The sequence below is a fragment of the Lipophrys pholis genome, assembly GCF_963383615.2.
Source record: "Lipophrys pholis genome assembly, chromosome: 10".
Taxonomy (NCBI): Eukaryota; Metazoa; Chordata; class Actinopteri; order Blenniiformes; family Blenniidae; genus Lipophrys; species Lipophrys pholis.
Genome location: NC_137640.1, coordinates 31,204,077 through 31,229,691, shown reverse-complemented (window position 1 = coordinate 31,229,691; position 25,615 = coordinate 31,204,077). Strand labels below are relative to the sequence as shown.

Sequence of the window (25,615 nt, the reverse complement as noted above, 5' to 3'; positions counted from 1 at the left end):
GCTGGCTGCCCCGCCTCATGGTACTTGCTGGCTGCCCCGCCTCATGGTACTTGCTGGCTGGCGACGGCAGGTTTATGATGCGGTTCATGCTCTATTGCATCCGGGTGTAAGAGCATCAGTGAAGCTGGTGGGGAAAAGTTCGTCTGGCCGGGCCTCAGGAAGGACGTCAGGAGCTGGGTGGCCTCCTGTGTGGCGTGTCAGCGGTCGAAGGTACACCGTCACACCAAGGCTCCCCTGGAGCCATTCCTTATTCCTGAGAGGAGATTCGATCATGTGCATCTGGACTTGGTGGGTCCACTCCCTCCCTCCGAAGGCTTTACTCACCTCCTCACAATGGTGGACAGGACCACTAGGTGGCTGGAGGTGGTTCCTCTGGCATCAACGACGTCCGTGGAAGTGGCACGCTCCTTCATACCCACCTGGGTGGCCCGGTTTGGCACACCATTGGACGTCACGTCAGACAGAGGCTCCCAGTTCACCTCTGAGCTGTGGACAGAGGTGGCTGAAGGACTGGGAGTGCAGCTACACAGGACGACGGCTTTCAATCCTCAAGCCAATGGACTCTGCGAGCGTTTCCATCGCACGATGAAGGCCACTCTCCGAGTCACCCTCACGGACAGCAACTGGGTCGACCGACTGCCGTGGGTCATGTTGGGCCTGCTTTCGGCCCCGAAGGAAGATCTCCAGTCATCGTCTGCAGAGCTGGTGTTTGGTCAGCCACTGAGGGTCCCTGGAGAGTTCCTGCCAGAACCATCAGAACCTTGGTTGGTTACAGCGAAGCGGGCAGTCGTCGAGGAGGCGGCCCGCAGGTTTTACTCTGTTCCAGCTCATCACTGAGGTTTTCGCATGTCGTGTCGGTGATGTGTGGGAGTGTGTTGGTGACGGGGAGGTGTGAAAAGAGGAAGTGTGGTTTGAATGTTTGAAAGGTGAACTGTCATGCTGCTGGAGGCAATAAAGAAAAACCGACTCGACTCTTTCGTCCGTCTCGTCTTTCTCTTTCTCCACAATAGAACTACTGCTACTCTCATTAATACTGATAGAACTGTAGTTAGTGCAGGCTGATTGTTTCTATATAGACAGGAAGGTAAATCTTGACCTTATCAGAAGACAATACTTCACTCTGTTGAGAAATGAAAGACACGGAAAAAACCCCGATAAATGTGAGTTGAACTGCGTTGACGCATAAACGTACCGTCAGCTAAATCACTTCCTGTAGGCGTGTTTTCTCGCGTCACTTCCGGTGCGTAGCCACGCGGTGTTACACACAAGGTTACACACGGAGTGGAGAACATGCAAACTCCATACAGAATGGCCCCGGGCCATTTTTGAATCCACGACCTTCTCGCTGTGAGGCGAGAGTGCGGCACCACTGTGCGACGAAAGATGAACTTTTAGCATCTTTCACTCACCTTTTAGTATCTTTAGCTGTTTTTAGCATCTTAAGGTGATGTGTTAGCATTTTCAGCTCATCTGTTTGCATCTTTACCTCGTTTATTAGCATCTTAACTAATCTATTAGCAACTTTAGCTCTTTTAAAAGCATCTTTAGCTCATCAATTAGCATCTTTAGCTAATCTATTAGCAACTTTAGCTCTTTTAATAGCATCTTTAGTTCATCAATTAGCATCTTTAGCATTTTTTTTAGCATCTTTAGCTCTTTCTTATCTTTGGCTAATTTATTAGCATCGCCAGCTGGCTTCCTAGTCGTAATCAGATTACTCTGCGGTCTAGGTCTCAGGATGTGTATCTGCCACCTGCCGTGCCGACCGTTGAAGACTGGGACCGGTTCAGACCAGGTGAGTCCCCCTCTCCCTCTGTCTCCGAGTCAAGATGTCATCACCCCACTCATGGCCCCACCCCCTCCTGCAGGTGAGCGGACGTCACGGCGCCCACTACCACTGCGTGGTGTGTTCAGGGACCATCGCCCGCCGCACCGACATGATCGGACACCTGCGTCGCCATGGTAACCGTGGTGAGACAGAGGGCAGCTACAGCGGCAACGCAAGCCCCGCCCACCAGGGGGATGGTCAGTGTGTGTTTGTGGTCCTGTGTTGGTACTAAAGACATGATTTTGTGTGGGTCTTATAAACCTGTTTGCATGCTTCAGGCATCCAGACGTTGGATGAATTGAACACCGTTGTTCAGGTTCTTCAGAACTTCTCGTCTCCTCAACGTAGCGACACATACTTCAACTGCAGGATGAAGACCAATAGGTAGAAACACACACACTGATACACACACATTAAAAAAACACATAAAACCATGTGTGGAGATGGCGTGATGTTCCTAACCCGTGGCCACACAAACGATCCAGGTCCGAACAGGTTTCTTTAGGGCACGTTCCCATTTCTTAATCAAAGAGTCTTTACAAACAGATTTACATTGTAGTAAGTTATTCCCCTGCCAACCAGGGCCCGGTTGTTCAAAACTGGTTTATCGTTTAACCAGGTGTTAAATACATTTAACCGACCGTTATCTTGTTGTTCAAAACTGGGTTAACTTTAACCAGGTGTTATCGTGATGTTAAAGTTAACCGACCTCCAGACCTCCACTAACTGTTTACCGGTGGTTAACTCTCACCATGGCGTTCACTGGCAGCGCTGTGTTCATGATACCAGTTCAATAAAGGAAGGAACAGGGTGGACCGAGGACTGAACTTTGATAGAGTCAACACTGGAATGAAGAGTTACGCCTCTATGGAGCCCCGGAGTGGCCATAGGAAAAATAAAAATAAAAAAAAGATATATTTATAACGCGTGGAAATGATATAAGTAGTAACCTCAGATTAATAACTGGAGACAGAGAGTTACTATCTCTTTCCCTCGTATTATATTTTTCACCAATGTCGCCTCCATCCCGTCATATTTGCTGCTCTGGAGCTTTAAGAGCCTCGTTTCCACGGAGCTCATTAGATCTTGGTGTTTTCTAACTAAACCTGTGAAGTCCAGACGTGTTAAACTCTCCTTGGTCCAGAAAGAGAAGATCTCATTCTCATGTCTCCTCTTTAGCAGGAAGAAATGAGTTTGGCTCTTATTTTTCACCATTCCAACATTCCATAGTGACTTTCTGCTCCTTTCACTTTATTTCTGGACGAGTCTGAATCAAAAGCTTCAACATGGAGGAATGGAGGTGTAGAATGATAGAACGCTGCTCTACAGCCGTTTCCATGGTAACCTAGGTAACCACTCTGATTAAAGTTCTCTTTCACATGAAGCCATTAAAAAGCTCATTTTAGCTCTAAAAACTTTCATTTCCAGTAGTTTGTAGTTTGTTTAGTAGTTCCTGAGGAACCAGAAGTCTGGCTTCATTATAAAGAAGTTCTGTAGAGCGTCTCATAGCGCAGCGCCCCCTGCTGCCTCATACAGACCTCTCTCTTAAATGATCTGGTTCCCTCGCTTTATTAATTTGAGGTAACGACTTATTATCTCGTTCCCACGTTCTTATTATTTTTCTCTCTGGCCACTCTGTCCACTCTCTGGATGGTTCTCTCTAGATGGTTCTCTCTAGATGGTTTTCTCTGGATGGTTCTCTCTGGATGGTTCTCTCTAGATGGTTCTCTCTGGATGGTTCTCTCTGGATGGTTCTCTCTAGATGGTTCTCTCTGGATGGTTCTCTCTAGATGGTTCTCTCTGGATGGTACTCTCTGGATGGTTCTCTCTAGATGGTTCTCTCTAGATGGTTCTCTCTGGATGGTTCTCTCTGGATGGTACTCTAGATGGTTCTCTCTAGATGGTTCTCTCTGGATGGTTCTCTCTGGATGGTTCTCTCTAGATGGTTCTCTCTGGATGGTTCTCTCTGGTCAAATTAAAAACGATGAGGCACCATGAAGCCTCTGATAACCCAGCTCAGGTTTCATCTTCCACTTTAACATCCTGGCAGCAGCGTAGTTTGTCATGTTTTATGGTAGTTTAATAGAGCAGATAAAAACACTGCGCGGCCTCCACCACAATGTTTAAGACAAGACACGGAAGTACAGAGACTTGAAAGTGGGCGGAGCCTTGGGCGCAGCAGCGTCAGGGACGCTAACCACTGTTGTTAACCTTTGACGGTGACGTTAACTAACAGGATGACGAACCATGTTTTAAACAACACATATTTAACAGTCGGTTGGCCAACGGCGGGTTAGGGATTTAAGCAGCGGTTAGGGCTTAACCAGTGGTTAAAGTAACCCAGTTTTGAACAACTGGGCCCTGGTGCCTCCGTGTTTCTTCCCACCTTCCACACCTGCGTCTCACCTGTGCAGTGGCGTTTCTAGATGTAAATACTTGGTGGGGCAAGATTTTATTTCAGGTCTCGCAACACTATTGAAATCCAAAGTAAAGTGTGTGCACAACCTTTTAGCCACAACATTATAACAACCATATAGGCGTTGATCCCGTAAAAATGTTGACCCTTGGAGATAGCCAATCGAATGTCAATGACAGGCTTCAAACCAGGTTATGATGTTTCTAAGATGGCAGCTCAGCCACTCGACCACCGATAAAGCTGCAAATTACTGAGATTCTTAAAAACTGTTCCTCACCATGTCACACAGTTTACAACTACTTACTTTCATTTTCTCTGCTAAAGTAAATGTTTCAAACTCGTACTCATAAATAATCAAACTAATTAATTTTGATTCTTAACTGTTTGTTAGCTTTAGCTGCTAACAAGCTGGTATTTGTTCGACTCGCTCCGGTTCTGTGAAGCTCCGCCTCAATCAGCAGCAGCCAATCAGCTCTGAGCTTCTAAATGACGTTGTTAGTGGGCGGGGCTTCAGGCTTCAAGACCCAAGAGGCTTCAAAATCACCTGATCTGAATGAACAGAGCCACAGCCTGAGCATGAACACTTACAGTTAACTGCATGCAATACACACTGCATGGTGAGAGAGGGGCGAGCTACACTAATGCAATACACACTGCATGGTGAGAGAGGGGTGAGCCACACTAATGCAATACACACTGCATGGTGAGAGAGGGGCGAGCCACACTAATGTAATACACACTGCGTGGTGAGAGAGGGGCGAGCTACACTAATGTAATACACACTGCATGGTGAGAGAGGGGCGAGCCACACTAATGCAATACACACTGCATGGTGAGAGAGGGGCGAGCCACACTAATGCAATACACACTGCATGGTGAGAGAGGGGCAAGCTACACTAATGCAATACACACTGCATGGTGAGAGAGGGGCGAGCCACACTAATGCAATACACACTGCATGGTGAGAGAGGGGCGAGCTACACTAATGTAATACACACTGCATGGTGAGAGAGGGGCGAGCTACACTAATGCAATACACACTGCATGGTGAGAGAGGGGCGAGCTACACTAATGCAATACACACTGCATGGTGAGAGAGGGGCGAGCTACACTAATGCAATACACACTGCATGGTGAGAGAGGGGCGAGCGACACTAATGCACCATCAGTGTAGATCGGGAGGAAACAGCAAGAGGAGACCAGTAACCAGGGCGTTCAGCCCTCACACAGTAATTATGTGCTATATAAGAGGAAGTTTTATTCATAGACAAGAAAATACTGTAGATAATCTTAAAGAATTAATAGCATACTTTGCATGTAGTCCTTTCTAATTACACCAGGTGTGGCTCAGCCCCACCTGCCCCTAATGACCAGTCGCCCCTGCGCATGTGTTACCAGCACCTTTGATTACCTAAACCCATGTGACATGTGCAACCTGAGTAAATTACTCCCCCCAGTGGCCAAAAATAAGACTAAATAAACCTTAAACTAAAGTGGGACCGAAAATGGCTCCAACACCATCTTAAAAAATATCTAAATACCACAAAACACCCATAAAATACACATAAAAGACACGTAAAAAAAATTAAAAGCACGTTGTGGTCAATACAAAAATATTTATAAAAACAAGAGTTCAAAAACTAAACACGTAAAATAACACTTCAGCTGTAAAAAAAGTGTATTCCTCCTATCAGACAGTGGAGATTTAACACGTCACTGCTTAAGGATCCAGACTTCCGCACATTCTTTAAAAAACAATGGTCAAATTTTTTAGAAACAAATGACCTGCCTGGTGTCTCTCCCTGCGTCCTCTGGGAGACGGCTAAAGTTGTCATGAGAGGTAAAATCATTTCTTATTCCTCATACAAGACCAAAAGGGAAAAAATAAAGGAGAAAGAACTGGAAGATAAAATCAAAACCATGGAGACAGCTCATGCTGCCTGCAAAGACGACAGCCTATTAATGGAACTAAGAAAATTGAAAATAGAGTTAAACAAAATAATTGAACATAAAACACAATTTCAACTGCAGAGACTACGCTGGGAGAACTTTGAACATGGTAATAAATCCAGCAAACTTTTAGCCAATCAGTTAAAAGGAAATAAAGAAAAATGTACAGTCCCCTCAGTCCAAACTCAAAATGGTAAAATCACTTTTAACCCACAAGAAATAAACAATACCTTCAGAGAATTCTACAAAAAACTTTACTCTTCACAAATTGACCCTTCACAATCTGAAATAGACTTTCTGAGCACAGTTGACCTCCTGAAATTAAAAGAAGAACAGATCCAAGGTCTAGAAGCTTCCAACTCAATTGAAGAACTGCAGGAAGCTCTCCAGCACATGCCTGATGGTAAAGCTCCAGGACCTGATGGATACCCCACTGAATTTTACAAAGAATTATGGTCTTTACTCTCACCTATTTTTTTCAGAATAATTGAGGAAATTAAAGAATCTTCAACTCTCCCCCAACATATGAACTGTGCAAATATCAGTCTTCTTCTAAAACCGGATAAAGATCCCACACTACCATCTAGCTATCGGCCGATATCACTAATCAATGTAGATCTTAAAATAATTAGTAAAACATTAGCAAGCAGACTGGAAAAAATCTCACCCCACATCATACACCCTGATCAAACTGGGTTTATTAAAGGACGACACTCCACTAACAATACACGTAGATTAATTAATCTTATAGACCACTCCACTAACAATACACGTAGATTAATTAATCTTATAGACCACTCCACTAACAATACACGTAGATTAATTAATCTTATAGACCACTCCACTAACAATACACGTAGATTAATTAATCTTATAGACCACTCCACTAACAATACACGTAGATTAATTAACCTAATAGACCACTCCACTAACAATACACGTAGATTAATTAATCTTATAGACCACTCCACTAACAATACACGTAGATTAATTAATCTTATAGACCACTGCACTAACAATACACGTAGATTAATTAATCTTATAGACCACTCCACTAACAATACACGTAGATGAATTAATCTTATAGACCACTCCACTAACAATACACTTAGTGGAGTGGTCTATAAGATTAATTAATCTAAGTGTATTGTTAGTGGAGTGGTCTATAAGATTAATTAATCTAACAATACACGTAGATTAATTAATCTTATAGACCACTGCCACCACAATAAACAAAAGGCCATTATCACCTCCTTAGATGCAGAAAAAGCCTTTGATTGGGTAAATTGGAAATTTCTACTTGCTACACTACGGAAATTTGGATTTAGAGAAAAGTACCTCTCCTGGATAAAGATCCTGTCCACCTCACCCAGAACCTGTGTTAAAACCAATGACCAAATGTCCTCAAGGTTCAATCTTGAGAGAGGCACCAGACAGGGGTGTCCACTCTCACCACCTCTCTTTGCTATTTCTATGGAACCACTAGCAGCAGCCATCAGACAGAACAATAACATAAAAGGAATACGAACAGCAAATGTAACACATAAAATATGTCTCTATGCAGATGATGTGCTAATTTTCCTCCAGAACACACAGACCTCTCTTCCAGAAACAAAAGGGTTAATAGATAGATTCTCCTCAATCTCAGAATATTCTATAAATTGGAACAAATCAGTCGTCTTGCCTATCAACTCTACATTTCAGCACACACCGAACACCCCACTAAAACCAGGGAACATCAAATATCTCGGCATTAACATCTCAGCCAAACTCTCAGACTTGGTACACTTAAACTACACCCCCCTTATTAAAGCAATAGAGGAGGACCTCATTCGATGGAGGACACTCCCAATTTCACTTATGGGGAGAGTAGCAACAATCAAAATGATGGTCTTGCCTAAAATGAACTCCATCTTCTCAATGATCTCAGCAAAACCACCAAAAACCTGGTTTAACACTCTTGATTCTCACGTCTCAAAATTCTTATGGAAAAATAAACCATCACGTATAAGTTTAAAAACACTACAGAACACCAAGGACCAAGGTGGCTTAGAACTCCCAAATTTTTATAATTACTATCTGGCCAATAAACTACTTTATGTTGTAAAATGGATCAATCAGAAACCCTTAGATGAAGGCTGGCTAGACGTTGAAAAAACATTCTGTGAAGATCTCCAAGTCAGAGATCTTCCCTTCTTCAGTCCTTCATTAAAAAGCACAGCTGCTTCAAAAGCATCAATATAAACACATCGCTGACAGCTTGGTGGGAATTTCTTAAAATAAATGGATCTTCACTCATTCCCTGCAAACTCACACCCATCTGGAACAATCCCGACATCCTGCAAAGAAAGAAACCAATAAACTTCCCAAGATGGCAAAATAAAGGAATAAGACACTTAGAACAACTTATCTCCAATAACTCTTTTATTCCATTTAATGAGCTAATAGAAACATATGGTATCAGTCAAAGCAACTATCTGGAATATCTTCAGCTTAAGTCAATAATACAAACTAAGTTCAAACTAGAACAGATTAACCTGAACTGACCTCAGACCGTGACAAACCTCCTGAAGATCTCAGCTCCTAAACCTCTTTCTAAAATTATCTCAATCCTGTCAGGGTCAAATATCTCAATATCCCTTCCCACCTTCAAATGGGAAGAAGATCTCAACATCAACAGAGACCCAACGTTTTGGTCAGAAATCTGTACAAATACATTCAAAATGAGCAAAAACCCCAATATACAGCTCATACAATACAAGGTCCTTCATAGAGTTCATTACACAGGACAAAGGATGTTCAAGATGGGGCTCACTCCCACTAACATATGTTCAAACTGCACAGGTGAGCTCCCCGATACCTATTTACACGCACTTTGGCTGTGTACGCCAGTCCAAACGTTCTGGCAAAAGATTTGTGAAGACTTATCGTTATGCCTGGGCCCCCCTATTCCAGTCTCACCTTCACTTTGCTTGTTAGGAGATCTCACAGAAATTAAAAGAGAAAAAAATGAGTCCTGCATACTCCTGGTTTCCCTAAGCGTCGCAAAAAAGGCGATCCTCATGAACTGGAAATCCAAAAGTAATCTGAATATAAAGTTATTTAAAAACTTACTTCTAGACCACATCACAGTGGAGAGAGTGTCTGCTTGTAGGAAAAATCATTTGACACAATTTGAGTCCACATGGTCTCCAATAATTAAATACACCATGTAGCCCTGTGGGGGGGTGGTGGCTCCACCCCGGGGCTCTGGGGACCGTCGGTGGTTGGGGCGTCGTGGCTTTGGTGGTTGGTGGCTCTGTGGGCTCGGGGGGGTCCTAGCGTCTATGCTGGGGGGCTGCGGCCTGGCCTGGGGAGTCCTGGGCGGGGGTGTGGGGGGGGCTCTGCTCTGGGCCGGGGTTGGGCCCGCTGGGGTGGGGTGGGGGGGCTGGGCGTCGGGCCCCGGCTTGGCTGTCGGCTGGGGGGGGTTGGGGGCGGGTCGTCCGGGCCCTGGGGGTGCGGGGCCTCCCCCTTTCCGGCGGGGGTGCCCGCTGCGGCGCTGGGGGTGGATCCTCCCTCTGGCCCCCTCCCCCGGTGGGGCGGGTTGGCCCCTGCTGCCGCGCTCCGGGTCTGCCTCATTCCTGGATTGGGGGGAGCGGGGGACGGGGGGGCTCCGGGTTCTGGATGAACGGTTGACTGAGAGTGACCTCCAGGGCCTGATGGGTGTGTGTGTGTGTGTGTGTGTGTGTGTGTGTGTGTGTGTGTGTGTGTGTGTGTGTGTGTGTGTGTGTGTGTGTGTGTGTGTGTGTGTGTGTGTGTGTTGGGGGGTGGGGCTGTGTGGGCGAATGAGGGGGGGGTGCCCTGACCACTGGCCTCCGGCTGGGCTCGCACTGGGCCCTGTGGGTCTCGGACTCTGCTGTCTGGCCGTTGGGTGGGGTGGGGGCTCCCTGCCCGGGTCCCCTTACGGCGCCTTGTTGGGGGGGGTGTGGCTCCCCGGGTCCTAGGCCGGCCGCTCGGGGGTGGGGTGGGGCAGCGCGGGGGGTCCAGCTGGGCCAAGGTCCTAGCGACGGGGGGACCCCCTCCCTCAGAACCCTCCCTGCCTTACCTCACCTTATATTACTCCACAATAGGGAACAGTGGGGCGGTGCCTAGGTGGGGGGTCCGGGCTACTTAACTGCGGTCTGGGTCCTCCCCCGACTTTGCACCACCCACAATTTTAACCACACTTAGTCACGCAGGGTCTTGAGGGGGTAAGCCGCTTTCGGGGTTCTGCCGCTTGTCAGCGGTAGAACGCCCGGGCCCCGCTACCCCCCAATTTTAAACCGCACCATAGACACACACATTGCATCCACCTCTTCAAAACACAAAGACACACCCTTACATACATCCAACACACATATAGGGCAGGGGAAGGGCGGGAGACGTGGCTCCCCCCAGCACCTCCCGCTGGGGTCCCGCCCCGGCCCGGGGTGAGTGCGGCTGGGATGCGGGGGGCGCGCTCCCTCGGGCATGGCGCTCGTGGGGGGGCTGGGGCGCGGTGCTCCTTCTCCATTTGCTGTTGGATTAGTGGAGGTTGGGACACCGCGGTGGCCGGGTGGGGGCCCGGCCGGCGGCCTGGGGGGGCGAGAGTCATCCCTCCCCCACCGTCCCGAGTGTGTGTGTGTGTGTGTGTGTGTGTGTGTGTGTGTGTGTGTGCGTCTGCGTCAGGGTTGGGTGTCTGTGGGGGGTGGGTCAGAGGTTGGGTATTTCAATTAAAACCGGGGGGGGAGGATCATGGGGCGGGTGGGATATGAGGCTCCTGGGGGTGTAGAGTTGACTGTCCTCCGACCGGGGCCTGCGCCGGCCTTCGCTTTCCTGGGTCTGGGGGCGGGGCTGGTCCGGGGCGCGGCGGCTGGGGCCGTCTCTGCCTTGCCGGGTTGGGGGGGGGGGCGGTGGGTGGGCCTGTTCCCGGGGGTGCGGGTTGGGGGGGCTCTCGACCCGCTCGGCCCGGGGGCCCTGCTCCGGCCTTTTCTCGGCTTGGCGGCTTGGGTCGGGGCCTGGGGCCCTGTGCCCTTTATCCTTCTCTTGTGGGCCCCTCTTGCCTGGGGGGGATTCCTCTCTGCATTCCCCGTCGGGTGCTTTTTGGGCGGGGACGTGGCTCTCTGGGGTGGTTCGCTGGGGTCTCCCCGGGCCTGGGGGGCTTCCGTCTGCCGGGGTGGCGGTGTCCGGACCCGATGGCCTCGGACCCCGGGGTGTCGCCACGGGTCCCCCCACAACAGTTCCGGTCCCACACACACACACACACACACACACACACACACACACACTCCTCATGAAAGGTGCTTCTGAAGTTGCTTGTTCTCTATCATCATTTGCTCAAACTTTAAAAATCATGTTCCTCTTTTGTTGTCACCTCTTTGTTAATTCATGTTCCTGCTTCACGTTCCTGTCTAGATAGAGCTGCTCAGGCTGGTTAATCTAAGAAATCATTTTACTGTCTGGATAGAGCTGCTCAGGCTGGTTAATCTAAGAAATCATTTTACTGTCTAGATAGAGCTGCTCAGGCTGGTTAATCTAAGAAATCATCTTACTGTCTAGATAGAGCTGCTCAGGCTGGTTAATCTAAGAAATCATTTTACTGTCTAGATAGAGCTGCTCAGGCTGGTTTAATCCAAAAACAGTTGGAAAATATTTGGATCAGTGTGATAACTGCAAATAATATATGTAGCACAACAAGGATATTGTATGTTACCCCCCTACCCCCTCCTCCCTCAACCTTTTTCTCTCTTTTCTCTTCTCTCTCTCTTTGTGCGTTCCCCCCCGGTCGTGTACGGCAGCCATGCCATCTTCTGACGGAGGAGGCAACAGGAGGAGACTCCAGGTCTCTCCCTGTTGCAAGACCAAAATCTGTTCTGACTCCGAAGGCTCTCAATCACATCATATTGTTGGCCCAAGCTGCCGAACAGGACAAGGGCAGAAAGAAAAAGAAAAAAAAAAAAAAGTGTAAAAAAACATGTTAACACTTTTTAAAATGTGTGTGTGTGTGTGTGTGTGTGTGTGTGTGTGTGTGTGTGTGTGTGTGTGTGTGTGTGTGTGTGTGTGTGTGTGTGTGTGTGTGTGTGTGTGTGTGTGTGTGTGTGTGTGTGTGTGTGTGTGTGTGTGTGTGTGTGTGTGTGTGTGTGTGTGTGTGTGTGTGTGTGTGTGTGCGCAGACAGCTGGTGTTGTGTTGTTTGTGTGTTTTGTCGTCAGAGAGGAATCCTCCCCTGGACTGTCTGGATGCCTTCGGAGCAACAGGTCAGCTGACACGTTGCCACGGCAACAGGCTATCTTTAACTTCACACGTTGCTGGGCGTTAGCACTGACGTTAGCTCTGTCACTAGGCATCATGGGCCTCCAGTGGGCGAAGCACCTGCACGGCGCCGTCCGTGTCACCGTTAGCGACATTAGTGACGTTTGCGTGCGGAACATCCGGGAGAACTGCCGGCTGAACCAGGTGACCGTCAAAGCTCCGCCCACCGAGGCAGAGGGACCGCCGCCAAGTGGCACTAGCACCGCCAGTCCAGCTGGCAGCCCCACTAGCATTGTCACTACCAGTGCTAATGCCCCCACGGTCACAGTGGAAGTTGCCAAGATGGACGCGAACGTCATCATGCACCTGAGAGCATTCGACTACATGTACGATAAGCTAGCCTCCTTCTTGCTACTGGCTTTAGCATTAGCATCAGTTGAAGGACAATTTTAACTGTAGCATTAGCTTTAGCATCAGTTAAAAGTTTCTAGTTACTACAATAACATGCTATAGCTAACCTGTTAGCATGCTATGTTTGTGATGCTGTAGCTAACCTTTTAGCATGCTATTACCTGCTCTTGTCTCGTCCCCTTCTGGCCCCCGCCCCCTCTCCCCCACACAGCCACCTGGACCCGTTCGGTTCTCCGGTCAACTTCCTGGACTCCGCGTTTCGTAACGTACGTAACCTCGGCGTGGTGTCCCTCACCTGCACTGACACGGCGGCGCTCTACGCCAAGACGCCGGACGTCACGCTGCGCCACTATGCCGCCCGTGTTGTCCGCACTGAGTACTACCGTGAGCTGGGCGTTCGCGTGGTGGTGGGGGCGGCAGCCAGGTGAGAGGGGGTGGGGCTACAGAGTTCCACAGGGCTGTAACAAAGTTTCTGTTAGCATTAGCAGTGAGCTTGTCTCCACAAGACTGTAACAAAGGTTAGCATCAGCAGTTAGCATGTTTCTCCACAGGGCGGCAGCACGCTGTAACAAAGGTGTGCAGGTCTTGCTAGCAGCGGCTCTGGAACACTTCGTACTCGTGGTGCTTCGGGTTCTTCGCGGCCCGTCGCAGGCCGACGAGTCGGTCCGGAAGTTACACACGCTAACGCACTGCCAGTGGTGCGAGGAGCGCAGTCTGGGCGGTGAGTGATGACATCATTGGTGTTAGTAGCTGTTTAGCGGTCAATGTTTGTCATTAGCCTGATATCCCCAGAGACTTTCATGTTGAAACACTTAGCATTAGCTTCTCTAACTTGTTGAAACAGTGAGCATTAGCTTCTCTCCTCAGACTCATTGCCGTGCAGCTGTGACGAAACTCTTCCTGGTAAAACGTCAGTGAAGCTCGGCCCGTTATGGTAATTAAGCTAGTGATGCTCGTAATGCTATCTACCCATGGTAAGCTATCAAGCTAACGCAGAGCTAACTTGGCAGGGCGGGCTCTCTGTTCTCCGGAGACTTCCTGAAGAAGATGCTAGCAGCGGCGGGACAGCAGCGCGGCCTGGACGATGTCGTGCCGCTACTCAAGACACTGCTAGCCGAGGCCGAGTGCGGCGCCATGGTCAAGACGATGGAGACCAACGACGAGTCGGAGCCCACAGGTTAAAATAAGTTTCAACCTTTTTTAATGTTTTCTTTTTCCATTTTATGTTTTGTCATTTTTAGTTTGTTGCTTTTACGTTTCAGTTTACTGTGACTTCCTGTGGCCTCTTGTGTGACTTCCTGTGGCCTCTTGTGTGACTTCCTGTGACCTCCTGTGTGACTTCCTGTGTGACTTCCTGTGGCCTCTTGTGTGACTTCCTGTGACCTCCTGTGTGACTTCCTGTGTGACCTCCTGTGTGACTTCCTGTGGCCTCTTGTGTGACTTCCTGTGGCCTCTTGTGTGACTTCCTGTGACCTCCTGTGTGACTTCCTGTGTGACTTCATGTGACCTCCTGTGTGACTTCATGTGACCTCCTGTGTGACTTCATGTGACCTCCTGTGTGACTTCCCGTGTGACCTCCTGTGTGACCCCCTGTGTGACTTCCCGTGTGACCTCCTGTGTGACCCCCTGTGTGACCTCCTGTGTGACTTCATGTGTGACTTCCTGTGTGACTTCATGTGTGATCTCCTGTGTGACTTCCTGTGACCTCCTGTGTGACTTCATGTGTGACTTCCTGTGTGATCTCCTGTGTGACTTCCTGTGACCTCCTGTGTGACGTGACTTCCTGTGTGACCTCCTGTGTGACTTCCTGTGACTTCCTGTGTGACTTCATGTGTGACTTCATTTGTGACCTCCTGTGTGACTTCCTGTGACCTCCTGTGTGACTTCCTGTGTGACCTCCTGTGTGACCTCCTGTGACTTCCCGTGTGACCTCCCGTGTGACTTCCCGTGTGACCTCCTGTGTGACTTCCTGTGACCTCCTGTGTGACTTCCTGTGACCTCCTGTGTGACTTCCTGTGACCTCCTGTGTGACTTCCTCTCAGGATCAGGACATCAGTTACTATTGATTTAATCACATTTTTTTTTTCTGGTCTTCTTTCCTCTAGTCTACAGAAATAAGTTGAACTTGCCAGTGTAATAGATTACTTTTTGGGGTGGCATGACTCGATTGGTCGAGGAGTCATCTCCAAATCGGAAGGTTACAGGTTCAATTCCCATATCTGCGTGTCCACATGTCCTTGGGCAAGACACTGAACCCCAATCTGCTTGTGTGAATGCAGTGAGAGAGTGAGTAGCTGGTGGTGGTCAGAGGGTGAATGTAGTGAGAGTGAGTGGTTGGTGGTGGTCAGTGGGTGAATGTAGTGAGAGTGAGTGGTTGGTGGTGATCGGAGGGTGAATGTAGATATATGTTTTCTCCCCACTGGTTTGCCCACATTGTTTCATCTGTGTCGTTGTTGTGAGTTTCCTGAATCATATAACAGAAGTTTAGCTTTTCTTTTTATAGAATCTCTCAAACCTTCAGCAGTGAGCGATGCAGACCAGACGGTTGTTTTGAAAAAAGACATTTAAAATAAAAGATTGAGCAATTAGGATAAACAAAACAAACAAAAACCCTTTATCGTTTTAGAGTTTTAGTTGTTTACTATATACGCAGTAATAAGCCCCCTGATTAATTTCTTGACGGTAGGTAATAACTCAGCCGGAGTGGACGGGTGCCATGACATGTCCCGTAAATCTGTAAGATTGTTCGTTGCAAATATGAAAATACTGATAGTTAAAAACAAACTATCTTTCATGGCTCCCTATAAAAGGAGGTAAGAACTTGAGTGTTAGTCATGTAAACTTCAACCGGAGACATAAAGGTAAACATTAAAGTAAGCTTGGCAGCGTGTCCATGAGGAACTTAATGTTGACAGGGATCACAGTCTAATCTAACCATAGCTGTGATCCGTCTCTTAGATGTCCACCCTCTTACCGTCGATGTGTCCAATGTGTTTTCCATTGGTTCAGGTGGATCCGTCTTTGGCCCGGCTTCTGCGCGGCCATCTCTGTCAGCTTGGCAGAAATCTTGTTTGAATCGGTTCCCCGCTTCTTTGCAGAATTTGGAGTTTTTGGTCGGTGCTATGGCATGATGAACTGGATGATAACCTGGTGAGCGCCGACCCCCGTGGTGTCGGTAAAACTGAGTCTTGTTAAACTAGTTAGACATATTCTTGTGCCCTGCTGTGGGAAATGGTACCTTAAACTGTCTCTTTGATCTGAACCCGGGATCTTGATGCTCGGTCACTTTGATCGTCGGTACGGATCTGAGATCTGCTTCCCTCACTTCGTACAGCGTGACAGCATAGCGGCCTGACAGCTCGGTGTTTGACAGCGTGGGAACTTTTTGAAATCACCACCAAGACGAGTTCTGACAACCCGGTGAGGCCCGTTAGCCTGGATCCGGGTGTCAGCGGTGAAGACAGCAGTATGCCCCCGAGGAAAGCACCGGGGATGGAGGAAGTTAAGGAGATAAAACAGACTCTCACCTTCATCACGGAGGAACTTACTGCTGGTACTGGATGTTACTCCACGGAGAAGCAGGTGGCTGGGTTTCTACGGTCCAAGGGGGACGGAGTTGGACTGTGATGACATGGAGACCTGCCACCCTCTGACCAGGAGAAACACCAGTGAGAAACCAGCAGTAATACTCCGGTTCACAAACAGAAAGTACTAAATGGCCCTGCTGAAACAAGGCAGGAAGCTGAAGGGAACCAATGTTTCCATGAATGAGCACCTCTCCAGACATCCTTCTGATTTAGCCTGGAGCACCACGACTCAGAAAACAGAGGAAAATACTAAACACATGGACTTCAAATTACAAAGTATTTATAAAACTGAACGGGACCACCGAGGAAGCAGGAGTCATCTGCATACGGAGCATCACTGAACTAGAGAAATACCAATGAATGTCACTGGATTATACTGCATCATCATGGCATGGACTGGATTAGGACTGGATTAGGACTGGGTTAGGAATGGACTAGGACTGGATTATACTGCATCATCATGGCATGGACTGGATTAGGACTGGACTAGGACTGGATTATACTGCATCATCATGGCATGGACTGGATTGGACATGGATTAGGACTGGACTAGGACTGGATTATACTGCATCATCATGGCATGGACTGGATTAGGACTGGATTGGACATGGATTAGGACTGGGTTAGGACTGGACTAGGACTGGATTATACTGCATCATCATGGCATGGACTGGATTGGACATGGATTAGGACTGGATTATACTGCATCATCGTGGCATGGACTGGATTAAGACTGGACTAGAACTGGATTGTACTGCATCATCATGGACTGGATAAGGACTGGACTAGGACTGGATTGAGACTGGATTAGGACTGGATTAAGACTAAATTAAGACTGGACTAGGACTGGATTAAGACTGGATTAGGACTGGACTAGGACTGGATTAAGACTGGATTAGGACTGGACTAGGACTGGACTGGATTAGGACTGGATTGGACACAGAGGTAAAACACAAACATGGCTTCACGCACTGACAGAACTCACTGTACATCTGGGGACATGAACCACATCGCACAGAGGACACGTGACCACCAAGAACTGGAGCTGAAAACTTTTGAGTACACCGATTCCAACATTCTGGACGTGGAACAGGATCCAGACCCGGACAAGAACTCTTTCTCCACCATCAACAATACCTGCTGCTACTATACAGAAGATCAATACAACCAGGAGGTCTAATCTTTGGGTAAATGATCAACTATTCATTTTAACAGTAGAAGCTTATATGCAAATTTCTAAAAAATGAAGGATTATCTGAGTACTTTTTCACAACCTGTCAATATCATTGCAATATCAGAAACATGGATGAATGGCGTGGCGTTATATAGAGATAAAACTTTAGATTTTAAGGTTCTAGAGGGAACGACCACTGTGGTGGATAATGTTCCTGAATGCTTTTCAATTGAAATCTGCAAGAAAAATACAACAAATATTATTGTGAGCTGTATATATAGAACACCAGATCCTAGTATTGGAGCTTCAGTGAATGGATGGAAAGTATGTTTTCAAATATCGATAGTAAAACAGTTTTTATATGTGCAGATTGGAACATTGACCTTTTAAATACCAACAACTATAAACCTACAAATGAGTTTATTAGTACTATGTACAGTACGAGCTATGTTCCTAGAATCACCAGATGTAGGATTACATCTAGTTCTACTCCTCTCATTGATAACATATTCACTAATGACACTGATAATAGTAGTAGTGACCATCTCCCAGTATTTACAGTTAATAATACAAACCTGGGAAATAAATAGACAAAAATCAGAATAGAGACGAGTAAAGACAGGAATCTGTTGGGATGCAATATATAATGAGAACAATGTTGACCATATATAGAATGAATTCTTAAATATATTTACCTTATTATATGATAAACACTGTCCAATTAACAAATACAACAGAAAACTAGCATATCATAGTAATCCATGGATAACAACAGGATTACAAAATGCAAGTAAAAAGAAGAATACTCGTTACAGAGAGTTCATTAGATAGATCTATAGAGGTAGAACAAAAACATAAAAAATATATAAATAAGTTCACTAATATTATAAGAGTGAGTAAGAAAGTTTATTATAAAAGAATATTAGAGGATAATAAAAACAACATTAAAGGAACGTGGAAGATACTAATTAATATTATACGAAACAGCAATACACACAATAGTGTACCGAAGTATTTTATTGATAAGAATGTGGAAAATTATGACATGAATGAAGTAGTTAACATATTTAATGAATTCTTTGTAAACGTTGGACCAGAACTAGCAGAACCGATCCCTGATACTGGGAGTTATGGAGAGTACAAACACAGTATTACTCAAGCTGACTGACATTGTGCAGTACCAAACAGCACAAACACAGTATTACTCAAGCTGACTGACATTGTGCAGTACCAAACACAGTATTACTCAAGCTGACTGACATTGTGCAGTACCAAACACAGTATTACTCAAGCGTACTGACATTGTGCAGTACCAAACAGGACAAACAATGTTCAGAGTAAAACATAATGTACTACCAGAGAATACTCAACAGTTGTTCAACAATGAAGAGTCTGAGGAGGAAAAGTAACTTTAAAGATTTGGTAGGACCAGAAAAGGGTTTTGTCTCTCAGTATGCGGGGTGAGAGTACTGAACGGGTTTACTGTGGGACTGAAGTAATGTCCAAATAGGAGACAGTTTAAAATGCAGTATAACAATATGATTTTCAGGAGGTATGAGGATGAAGAAGGTGTGGCCAGTCGCTGGGTATTTTAGGGACAAAAGTCTCGTTGTTTATTTTGGTTATTTGGTTTTGCTCGTCTCGCTTGTAGTGTTTGTGTGTATTGTTTGTGTATATTGTCTGCGTGTAGTGTCTGTGTGTATTGTTTGTGTATATTGTCTGCGTGTAGTGTCTGTGTGTATTGTTTGTGTGTATTGTTTGTGTATATTGTCTGTGTGTATTGTTTGTGTATATTGTCTGTGTGTATTGTCTGTGTGTATTGTTTGTGTGTATTGTGCTTGTATGGTACATGTAGATGTGGGACTGTACATGTGTAAATGGATGAAAGTATTAGGTTATGTGTGTATGTTTATATGTAATAATGCATTGAGCATGAGTGTTTAATTAGGTGTGCATATATTATAGACTGTTAAGTATATCTTACTCAGCATACGCGTTATGTATGATGTGTGTACTATGTGTGTACTATGTGTGCTTGTGTGTGGGTATAGGTGTTTATGTCTGTCTGTAGATACAGTATGTATGAATGGACGTGTATGTATATATATTCTATGTACTGCACAGGGTGTGTGTGTGTGTGTGTGTGTGTGTGTGTGTGTGTGTGTGTGTGTGTGTGTGTGTGTGTGTGTGTGTGTGTGTGTGTGTGTGTGTGTGTGTGTGTGTGTGTGTGTGTGTGTGTGTGTGTGTGTGTGTGTGTGTGTGTGTGAGATGGAAGGAAGTTAATTATACTATATACTGTAGGACAAGGGGTGGGAGTTAATAAGTTTTACTTCTTCTCACTCCTTTTCGAATATTCATCTGATTATGTTTTCTTGGTTTATTGTTATATTATTATTACTGTTATTTATTTATTTGAGAGGAAAACTTGTTGTTTTTCGATGCGCGCTGTCAACAATGGTTCCCATGGCAGAGGTCCACTGGGGTGCAATCCTAGACCAGACCTGGAGAACCTCTTCACAGGTCTGCTCGTCGTCTTTTATTCCATGTATATGTTGTACCTTTCCTTCTCAGTGATCCTTTCCTCTAACTCTTTGTTTCCTGTGTTTTGGTCTGGCATTCCTTGATGTCGGCGATGTTGATTTCAACAAGCCGAGTGATGCTGGCTCCCATTGTGGCGGTCTCTCTTAGCTGTACCCCAAAACCATCAACTGTTTTTGGTTAGCTTAGCATTGCTTCCACTAGGTTGTCACAAGACAGTTCCTGGGTTGATTTCCTCTTGGCAGGCGGTGGCACACACGTCTTTGTTGGAGTGGAATGGGTATTCGAGTATATCCGAAGTAGCAGAGGTTTCCATCGGTGTGTGGTCGTGGTCAGTGGTAGCAGCTCGCTTAGCGCTTCGTTTTCCACCTGACATATTTGTCGAATTGGACCCGTTTTCAATGTTCTGTCCTTAAAACTTACAATTCTGTCAGAGTATGAGTTACTGTTCAAATTTCAGGGAAGAAGAGGCTGAGCTTAAAACCAGCTGGTCTGGTCCGCCATCTTCATGTAGTTTTTCCCCTGTGACACTTCCTGTGACTTCCTGTGAGACTTCCTGTGTGACTTCCTGTGACTTCCTGTGAGACTTCCTGTGTGACTTCCTGTGTGACTTCCTGTGACACTTCCTGTGAGACCTCCTGTGAGACTTCCTGTGAGATCTCCTGTGAGACTTCCTGTGTGAGTTCCTGTGAGACGTCCTGTGAGACTTCCTGTGAGACTTCCTGTGTGACTTCCTGTGACACTTCCTGTGAGACTTCCTGTGAGATCTCCTGTGAGACTTCCTGTGAGACTTCCTGTGTGACTTCCTGTGACTTCCTGTGTGACACTTCCTGTGAGACTTCCTGTGACACTTCCTGTGAGACTTCCTGTGAGACTTCCTGTGAGACTTCCTGTGAGACTTCCTGTGTGAGTTCCTGTGAGACTTCCTGTGAGACTTCCTGTGTGACTTCCTGTGACACTTCCTGTGAGACTTCCTGTGAGATCTCCTGTGAGACTTCCTGTGAGACGTCCTGTGAGACTTCCTGTGTGACTTCCTGTGACTTCCTGTGTGACACTTCCTGTGAGACTTCCTGTGACACTTCCTGTGAGACTTCCTGTGAGACTTCCTGTGAGACTTCCTGTGAGACTTCCTGTGTGACTTCCTGTGAGACGTCCTGTGAAACTTCCTGTTTTCCTGCAGCCCCGAAGCGTCGTCGCAGTGAGAAGTGGGCCGAGCACCCACCGTTCTACTACAGCATTCACCGCCACAGCATCAGGGGGATGAACATGCCCAGGTGGGTTAACCCTGCTAGTATGTTAGTGGTTAGCATGTTAGCACTGCTAATATTTCTGTCCGTTCCAGACTGAACCGGTTCCTGCAGTACCTGACGGACGCCGGCTTCCGGGTCAGCCGCACGCACTTTGACCCCACCGGGGTTCGAACCGACGCCACGCTAACGCAGTTCAAGGCCGTGCTAGCACGCCACAGCACACCCACTGCTAACACAGCTAACGCTAGCAGCCAGGAGAGTGGCTAGAATGCTAATTGTGCTGATGCTAGCAGCCAGGAGAGCGATTAGCATGCTCGTACTGCTAATCCCAGCTGCCAGGAGAGTGGCTGGCGCACCAACCTTGCTAACGCTCAGCCAGACAGGAAGTCCTGGCGCCAAACTCAATAAAAGTGTCTTTTTTGTTGACTTCTTGTTTGTTGTTTGGTTCCCATCATGCACCTCACCTCATGACAAACCAACTCTTTTATATTTTAGAAACAAACAAATCCAAACGGTTTATTCATAATTTCTTTGTGGTTTAATTATTTTGAGTCATTTTTTATACTTCATTTTCTAGTTTTTTAGTGTTGTTAGTCTGTTCTTTAAATGTGTTAAATCCTAGGTAGTGGGTAATGAATTACAGTTGTCAGTTATACTACAACTGCATTTCTTTGAAAGGATGAATCTTCATTTCGTGGTCTTGAGCGAATTCTATAGGCTCGTTATAGACAGTCAAGATGGACGACACCAAACACACACAAGTGAACGACACAATTACCAGCCTCAAGGAGGACCTCCGGCAGCTCTCGGAGGTCTGAGCTCCTGAACTGGTCTCTGGAAGTGGCCCACAATCAGTCACTCCAGATCACATCGTTGCACTCAGCTCTCCAGGACACAATAAAGTGGGACCCCACATCTCCCCTTCAGCCCGGTGGCAACTCAATGCCTGGCTGCATCGGAGGTTGTGATCCGGGGCACACGAAGAACCCCGAACTCCTCCCAGACCCGAGTTTTGCCTCCACCACGGCCCGGGCTGCGGCCCGCCTGGCCTGCCGGTACCTGTCAGCTGCCTCGGGAGTCCTATGGACTAACAGCGCCCCATAGGACTCCTTCCTCAGCTTGACAGCATCCCTTACTTCCGGTTTCCACCACCGGGTTTGGGGGGTTGCCGCCACAACAGGCACCAGAGACCCTGCAACCACAGCTCCGAGCAGCAGCTTCGACAATGGAGGTGGAGAACATAGTCCACTCAGACTCAATGTCTCCAACCTCCCCCGGGATCCGTGAGAAGTTCTCCAGGAGGCGGGAGTTGAAGACTGCGCGGACAGAGGGCTCGGCCAGGCATTCCCAACAGACCCTCATGACACGTTTGGGCCTGTCGAGTCTGTCCGGCTTCCTCCCCGTCCAGCGCATCCAACTCACCACCAGGTGGTGATCAGTTGACTTCCAGCATAGGGTGTCCTGGTGCCACGTGCACTTGTGGACACCCCTGTGCTCGAACATGGTGTTCGTTATGGCCAAACTGTGACTAGCACAGGAGTCCAATAACAGAACACCGCTCTGGTTCAGATGAGGGAGGCCGTTCTTCCCAATCACCCCTTTCCAGGTCTCACTGTCGTTGCCCACGTGGGCGTTGAAGTCCCCCAATAGAACAACGGAGTCCCCAGTTGGAGGACTATCCAGCACCCCTTCCAGGGACTCCAAGAAGGTCGGGTACTCTATACTGCTGTTCGGTCCGTAGGCCGAGACCACAGTCAGAGACCTGTCCCCTACCCGAAGGCGTAGGGACACGACCCTCTCGTTCACCAGGGTGAACTCCAACACATGGCGGCTGAGCTGTGGGGCAATAAGCAAGCCCACTCCAGGACGCCGCCTCTCACCTCGGGCAACTCCAGAGAAGTGGAGTGTCCAGCCCCTGTGGAGGAGCTGGGTTCCAGAGTCCAAGCTGTGTGTGGAGGTGAGCCCGACTATATCTAGATGGTAGCTCTCTACCTCCCGCACAAGTTCAGGCTCCTTCCCCCCAGCGAGGTCACATTCCATGTCCCAAAAGCCAGATTCTGTGTCCGGGGATCAGGTCGTCGAGGCCCCTGCTGTCGACTGCCACCCAATCCACACTGCACCAACCCCTACGGTAGCCTCTGTGGGTGGTGGGCTCACAGGAGGAAGAGGAGGGACCCATGTCATCCCTTGGGGCTGGGCCCGGCTGGGCCCTGCGGGCAACGGCCCGGCCACCAGGCGCTCGCGTACGAGCCCCAACCCCAGGTCTGGCTCCAGGGTGAGGCCCCGGCTGCACCTTACCGAGCGACGTCACGCTTCTCTTGAGTTGTTTTTCCATAGGGGCTTGTTGAACTGCTTGTTGGTCTGACTCGTCACCTCGGACCAGTTGGCCTTGGGAGACCCTACTGGGGGGCAAGTCCCCCGACAACATAGCTCCTAGGATCATTTGGGTACTCAAACTCCCCCACCAGGGTAAGGTAGCAGTTCAAGGGGGAGTTGTATAAACTATTCGTTTTTAAAAACACTACTTTGAAGAACTCTATATACTTTTAATGATTTTGACTTATTTGTAGTCCCCTTTGGTAAAGCAAGCGTATCCGTCCATGCTCAGAGATATTTGAAGGTATTCAGAATTTATCCCTCTGTTGATCTTCATTTGTAGAGGCAAGTTAATTTTATTGGTCGAACCCTCCTGGATGTAACTTTTCCCTGGAGCCGTTCCATTTGGTATTGCTATGGAAGCTGACCAGAAAATAACAAGATGTGCCAATTGTCTTGCTGCCTATTAATTTTCCCAGATAACGGGTCACCTTAGTCATCATCAGAACAGTTGCCCCCCCTGAGAAATTGTTCAGGAGCCCTCAGGAGTTGAAAATAAAAATAAAAACATAGTTGAAAAACAAAGTCACTCATTACCTGGAGGAAGTGACTCCTCTCTCCAGGAGGAACGATCCTGCGCCGAGCGTCACTGCTCGCGCACCAAATGAATGGCACTGCCGCTCTCTGCCACATGAGGGAGCTGTTGCTTCATACATGACAGACTGGCTTGTAGCCTGCTGTCACTGAGAGCAGTGAGCTGGGCAGAAAGCAGAGAGTCAGGGTGGGTTCATGAGGACAATAAGCAGAGGATACAGACTGCAGTTCGCTGTAACACCTCTGTTATTCAGGGGAGTGATTCTGTCCCAAGCGATGATCACATTCTCCTGGAAGAGATTTCTTCCCTGATAGAGAAGAGAGCAATAACAATTAAAGCTGCAAGCAGCGTTGGTCGGGACCTCGACCCTTGCCGGACGCTGGCCCGTCGGACATCTCTGACCCGTAAGCTTGTGATCGGTAATCCTAGCGACCACATAAAGCCACCCCCCAAATATCAGCTCAATCGAACAAAGTTTGTTAGCATCCTAACCGTAAGGCGTGGTCAAAAGTTGGCGGGATCCAGCTAATTAGCTAGTGATCCGTAACCGTAGCGCCCCCATAAGGCCACACACCAAATTTCAGGTCAGTTGAACAAACTTTGTTAGGAAGCTAACCCTAACTAGGGATGGGAATTGAAAACCGGTTCTGACTTAGAAGCGGTTCCAATTGATCAATTCCATGGGAATCGTACGCCTTGTATGTGATCGATTCTTCTTAAGGATTCATTTCCAGCACGACGTCAAGTCACGTTGCGACGCAGAACCTCCTTCAACCAGGAGAAAACATGGCGAGGAAGAAGGTCTAAAGCGGGAGACGATAAAGGACTAAATAATAGGATCTGGTAATACATGTTCCTCTCACCAGGTCCTGAATCCACAGAGTCCACAGCCTCTCGCCTCACAGCCACAAGGTCCAGTTAAAACAAAGAAAATCCCGGCAGGAGTCTTCATGTTCTCTCTGTGTGCTGGTTCTCCTCCGGTACTTCGGTTTACTCCGATAGTCAGAACAACCTGCACCATGACGCCCTGAGCTACACCCCCGGCCTCCATCACCTGTGGTTCCAGTGGTTCCAGTGGTTCCTAGGCTACAGGAGGTTCTAAAGGAAACAACGAGCCTCCTTTCCTTTGCTTGTTGAGAACTCAGACCGTCCTCATCATGGCCGCCACACAAAACACTTCCAGGTGAAGGAGACGTGGACAGAGAAGGAGACAGGAGGGACAATTCGATGAAAACACAGCACTCCCTGCAGACCGAGAGAACGTGTTCCTCCTCCTACGTCACTTCCTCATTCCTCTCCAGGC

General features: G+C 47.6%; 1 protein-coding gene across 2 annotated transcripts in view; it reads left to right on the top strand.

Moving 5' to 3' along the window:
* trmt1l (tRNA methyltransferase 1-like) overlaps positions 1–21,826 on the top strand; it is a 39,851-nt gene extending 18,025 nt beyond the window's left edge. For both annotated transcript variants that reach the window (XM_080472687.1, XM_080472688.1), the window contains exons 4-14: positions 1,731–1,795; positions 1,869–2,025; positions 2,107–2,212; positions 12,364–12,446; positions 12,533–12,827; positions 13,064–13,276; positions 13,404–13,573; positions 13,720–13,786; positions 13,863–14,029; positions 21,332–21,425; positions 21,494–21,826. In XM_080472687.1, the coding sequence (XP_080328813.1) occupies positions 1,731–1,795; positions 1,869–2,025; positions 2,107–2,212; positions 12,364–12,446; positions 12,533–12,827; positions 13,064–13,276; positions 13,404–13,573; positions 13,720–13,786; positions 13,863–14,029; positions 21,332–21,425; positions 21,494–21,668 (1,592 nt within the window). In that variant the 3' untranslated portion in view covers positions 21,669–21,826. The remainder of the gene's footprint in view (positions 1–1,730; positions 1,796–1,868; positions 2,026–2,106; positions 2,213–12,363; positions 12,447–12,532; positions 12,828–13,063; positions 13,277–13,403; positions 13,574–13,719; positions 13,787–13,862; positions 14,030–21,331; positions 21,426–21,493) is intronic.
* The last annotated feature ends 3,789 nt before the right edge of the window (positions 21,827–25,615 follow it).